Source organism: Geospiza fortis, unplaced genomic scaffold (genome assembly GCF_000277835.1).
Source record: "Geospiza fortis unplaced genomic scaffold, GeoFor_1.0 scaffold375, whole genome shotgun sequence".
Lineage (NCBI taxonomy): Eukaryota > Metazoa > Chordata > Aves > Passeriformes > Thraupidae > Geospiza > Geospiza fortis.
Window position 1 is genome coordinate 140,249 of NW_005054641.1, and position 4,989 is coordinate 145,237.

The following is a 4,989-nucleotide window of genomic DNA, read 5'->3' on the forward strand; positions in this document are numbered from 1 at the left end:
GGTGCAGGGGGTTCCCCATTGGGGTGGCACTTGCGGGGGTTTGGGGCGGTTTGGGGTTGGGGCAGTTGTAGGGGGGTCTCAGGGCAGTTTTGGGGGTCTCAGGGCAGTTTTGGGGGATATTGGGGCAGTTTTTGGGGTTCAGTTCTCACCTTCATCTCCACGTCCCCCCTCAGCTCCAGCTCGAAGCCGCCGAACTCCTCCAGCACGGCCTTGGTGACCCCCGAGATGTGGATCTTCAGGGCTGGGGGGGGTGGCACCCCAAAGTGTCCCCAGGTGTCCCCACAGTGTCCCCAGGTGTCCCCAAGGTTTCCCCACGGTGTCCCCAGGCTGTCCCCATGGTGTCCCCCCAGTGGCCCCACAGTGTTTCCAGGTGTCCCCAGGGTGACCCCAAGGTGCCCCAAAGATGTCCCCCAAAGGTGTCCCCAGGGTGTCCCCAGGGATTCCCCGCATTTGCCAGGGTGTCCCCATGTCCTCAGGCTGTCCCCAGGTGTCCCCAAAGGTGTCCTGTGGTGTCCCCAGGTGTCCCCAGGTGCCCCCCCCGCTCACCCTCCCCGTTGGACTCCATGCGTGACGCGGTGTTCACGGTGTCCCCGAACAGGCAGTACCGCGGCATCTTCAGCCCCACCACGCCCGCGCACACGGGGCCTGGGGACACACGGCCGATGCCCCTTCCCATTTCCCATTCCCATTTCCCATTCCCATTTCCCATTCCCATTTCCCATTCCATTCCCATTTTTCCATCCCGTTCCCACCGGTGTGGATGCCAATGCCCATTCCCTATTCCCCATTCCCAATCCCATTTTCCCCACCGGTGTGGATGCCGATGCCCATCCCCATTTCCCATTTCCCGTTCCCATTTCCCGTTCCCATTCCCATTCCCGTTCCCGTTCCCGTTTCCCCACCAGTGTGGATGCCATTTCCCATTTCCCGTTCCCATTCCCCGTTCCCATTCCCATTCCCGTTTTCCCCACCGGTGTGGATGCCGACGCCCATCCCCATTCCCATTCCCCCATTTCCCGTTCCCATTCCCCCATTCCCATTCCCATTTTCCCCACCAGTGTGGATGCCATTTCCCATTTCCCGTTCCCATTCCCCGTTCCCATTCCCATTCCCGTTTTCCCCACCGGTGTGGATGCCGACGCCCATCCCCATTCCCATTCCCCCATTTCCCGTTCCCATTCCCCCATTCCCATTCCCATTCCCCACCAGTGTGGATGCCATTTCCCATTTCCCGTTCCCATTCCCCGTTCCCATTCCCATTCCCGTTTTCCCCACCGGTGTGGATGCCGACGCCCATCCCCATTCCCATTCCCCCATTTCCCGTTCCCATTCCCCCATTCCCATTCCCATTTTCCCCACCGGTGTGGATGCCATTTCCCATTTCCCAGTCCCATTCCCATTCCCATTTTCCCCACCGGTGTGGATGCCGATGCCCATTCCCGTTTCCCATTTCCCATTCCCATTCCCGTTTTCCCCGTTCCCGTTGTTCCCCACCGGTGTGGATGCCGATGCCCATCCCCATTTCCCATTTCCCATTCCCATTCCCGTTTTCCCCGTTCCCGTTGTTCCCCACCGGTGTGGATGCCGATGCCCATCCCCATTTCCCATTTCCCATTCCCATTCCCGTTTTCCCCGTTCCCGTTGTTCCCCACCGGTGTGGATGCCGATGCCCATCCCCATTTCCCATTTCCCATTCCCATTCCCGTTTTCCCCGTTCCCGTTGTTCCCCACCGGTGTGGATGCCGATGCCCATCCCCATTTCCCATTTCCCATTCCCATTCCCGTTTTCCCGGTCTCCACCTGCGGCGGGACGGCGCCGGGAATACCGGGAATTCCGCGGGGAACGGCGCCGGGAATTCCGCGGGGAATGGGAGGGAACAGTGCCAGGAATTGCGCAGGGAACGGGAGGGAACGGCCCCGGGAATTCCACAGGGAACGGGAGGGAACAGTGCCAGGAATTCTGCGGGGAACGAGAGGGAACGGCACCGGGAATTCCGCGGGGAACAGCCCCAGGGATTTCACAGGGAACGGCACCGGGAATTCCACGGGGAAGGGGAGGGAACGGCACTGGGAATTCCGCAGGGAACGCACAACGGGACTTGCGGGACAACAACAGGAATTCCAGGAATTCCACAGGGAACGGCCTGGGAAGGGAGTATTTGGATTCTGGAATACTAGAATTACAGGAAACTGGAGCTCTGGAACTCCTGGCTTCTGGGATTTTGTGTTTCTGGGACTTTGTGATCCTGGAATTCCCTGATTGTGTCCCTACCTGTCCCTAAATGTCCCCACCTGTCCCTAAATGTCCCCAGGGCATCCCCAAGGTGTCTCCCTCACCTTGTAGACATCGAAGTTGTCGATGATGGCATTGAAGTCATTGAGCATGTCCAACACATCCCTACCTGTCCCTAAATGTTCCTAAGGTGTCCCAAGGTGTCCCCCAGGTGTCCCCCTCACCTTGTAGATGTCAAAGTTGTCGATGATAGCATCAAAGTCGGTGTAGAGGTCATTGAGCATGTCCAACACATCTCTTTGTGTCCCTACCTGTCCCTAAATGTCCCCAAGGTGCCCCCAGGTGTTCCCCTCACCTTGTAGACGCCGAAGTTGTCGATGATGGCGTTGAAGTCGTTGAGCATGTCCAACACATCCCTACCTGTCCCTAACTGTCCTCAAGGTGTCTCCAGGGTGTCCCCCAGGCGTCCCCCTCACCTTGTAGACGTCGAAGTTGTCGATGATGGCGTCGAAGCAGGTGTAGAGGTCGTTGAGCAGCGTCACCACCTGCATGGGGGTGCTCTGTGCCGAGAGCGCCGTGAAGCCCACGATGTCGCTGAAGTAGATGGTGACGCTGTCGAACGCCTCCGCCTGCACCGTCTCCCCCCTCTTGAGCTGCTCCGCCACCGAGCTGGGGGACAGCAGGGTGGGTCAGGGCGGGCACCACCCCCAGGTGCCCCCCAGGTGCCCCCCAGGGCCCTCCGGAGCTCACTGGGGCAGGATCTGGTAGAGCAGAGCCTCGGCCTTGCGCTTCTCCTCCAGGTAGGCCTGGGTGCGCTCCTCCACCAGCTCCTCCAGGTTGTTGGCGTACTGCTCCATGCGGGACAGCAGGTTGTCCAGGATGTTGGTGCTGCTCTCCCTGCGGGACGGGGTCACCTCACACACGGGGACCCTTTTTGGGGGTCACCTCCTGCCCACAGACCCTTTTTGGGGGTCACCTCCCACCTGGGGACCCTTTTCAGGGGTCACCTCCCACTCATGGACCCTCTTTGGGGGTCATGTCCCACCTGGGGACTCTTTTTGGAGGTCACCTCCCACCCACAGACCATTTTAGGAGGTCACCTCCCACCCACAGACCCTTTTTGGGGGTCACCTCCCACCCACAGACCCTTTTTGAGGGTCATCTCCCACCCATGGACCATTTTAGGAGGTCACCTCCCAGCCACAGACCCTTTTTGAGGGTCATCTCCCACCCATGGACCCCTTTTGGAGCTCACCTCCCACCCCAAAATCCTCTCTGGAGGCCACCCCTCATCTGGGGACCCTTCCTTGGTGTCACCACCCACCCAGGGACCCTCTCTGGATGTCACCCCGGCCCGCGGGTGGGGGTCCACGGTGGCACCTGTTGAACTTGCGGAGCTGGACCTTGATCTGGTTGAAGTCGGGGCGCTCCAGGACGTCCTCGGCCCAGCAGTGCTGCATCAGCTGCCCCAGCTCCTCCTGGTGGCACCCGACGTTGGCCGAGGGCCGGAAGCTCGGCCGCTCCCCGCTCTTCACCCCCTCCGTGCTCCCTGGCGAACCCATCAGAAGGTCCAAGAACTCATCCATGGGCCCAAAAACCCATTGGCCAGTCCAATAACTCATCAGAAGGTCCAAGAACTCATCCATGGGTCCAGGAACACATCTGAGGGTCCAAGAACCCATCCCTGGGTCCAAAAACCCATCTGTAGGCCCAAGAACCCATCTGAGGGTCCAGGAACCCAGACGGTGGTCCAGGAACACATCTGAGGGTCCAGGAACCCATCCCTGGGTCCAAAAACCCATTGGCCAGTCCAGTAACTCATCAGAAGGTCCAAGAACCCATCAACAGGTGCAACCATCCATTGATGAGTCCAACAACCCATCCACGGGTCCAGGAAGTCATCAGAAAAGGTCCAAGAACCCATCCATGGGTTCAAAAATCCATCCGTGGGTTCAAAATCCCATCTGTGGGTCCAACAACCCATTGGCCAGTCCAGTAACTCAGCAGCAGGTCCAAGAACTCATCTGTGGGTCCAACCACCCACCAGCACATCCAAGAATGGATCAATGGATCACCCAAGAACCATCAGTGGTTCCAACCGCCCATGAACACATCCAAAAATGGATCATCCAAGAACCCATCAACAGTTCCAAGCACCCACCAATGCACCCAAGAATGGATCATCCAAAAACCCACCAGCACATCCAAGAATGGATCAATGGATCACCCAAGAGCCCATCAATGGTTCCAACCCATCAATGGATCATCCAGGAACCCATCACAACACCCAAGAATGGATCAATGGATCACCCAAGAACCCATCAATGGTTCCGACCACCCATCAAAACATCCAAGAATGGATCAAAGGATGATCAAAGAATGGATCAACAGATCACCCAAGAACCCATCAACGGTTCCAACACATCCAAGAATGGATCAATGGATCATCCAAGAATCCTTCAATGGTTCCAACCCATCAATGGATGATCTAAGAACCCATTTGGTAGGTTCCACCTACCAAAACATCCAAGAATGGATCAAGGGATCACCCAAGAACCCACCAACGCTTCCAACCACCCACGAGCACCTCCAGACCCCACCGTCCTCTGCGGCCACCCCCTCCCGCGTCCCCGCTGACCTTTGGGGCTGAGCTCCACGCCCTCCACGTAGAAGACGCCGCAGCGCAGCGCGATCTCCTGCAGGATGATGCCGAAGCTGTAGACATCAGCTTTCTGCGTGCCCCGCGCCGGCGGCTC

At 58.5% G+C, this 4,989-nt stretch overlaps 1 protein-coding gene across 1 annotated transcript in view; it reads right to left on the minus strand.

Moving 5' to 3' along the window:
* Positions 1-98: 98 nt before the first annotated feature.
* NPR1 (natriuretic peptide receptor 1) overlaps positions 99-4,989 on the minus strand; it is a 17,098-nt gene continuing 12,207 nt past the window's right edge. The window contains exons 8-14 of the mRNA XM_031064833.1: positions 4,872-4,989; positions 3,614-3,782; positions 2,984-3,130; positions 2,710-2,902; positions 1,732-1,960; positions 547-645; positions 99-241 (exon numbers count right to left, since the gene is read on the minus strand). The exon at positions 4,872-4,989 is cut by the window's right edge and continues 19 nt beyond it. Of these exons, the coding sequence (XP_030920693.1) occupies positions 99-241; positions 547-645; positions 1,732-1,960; positions 2,710-2,902; positions 2,984-3,130; positions 3,614-3,782; positions 4,872-4,989 (1,098 nt within the window). The remainder of the gene's footprint in view (positions 242-546; positions 646-1,731; positions 1,961-2,709; positions 2,903-2,983; positions 3,131-3,613; positions 3,783-4,871) is intronic.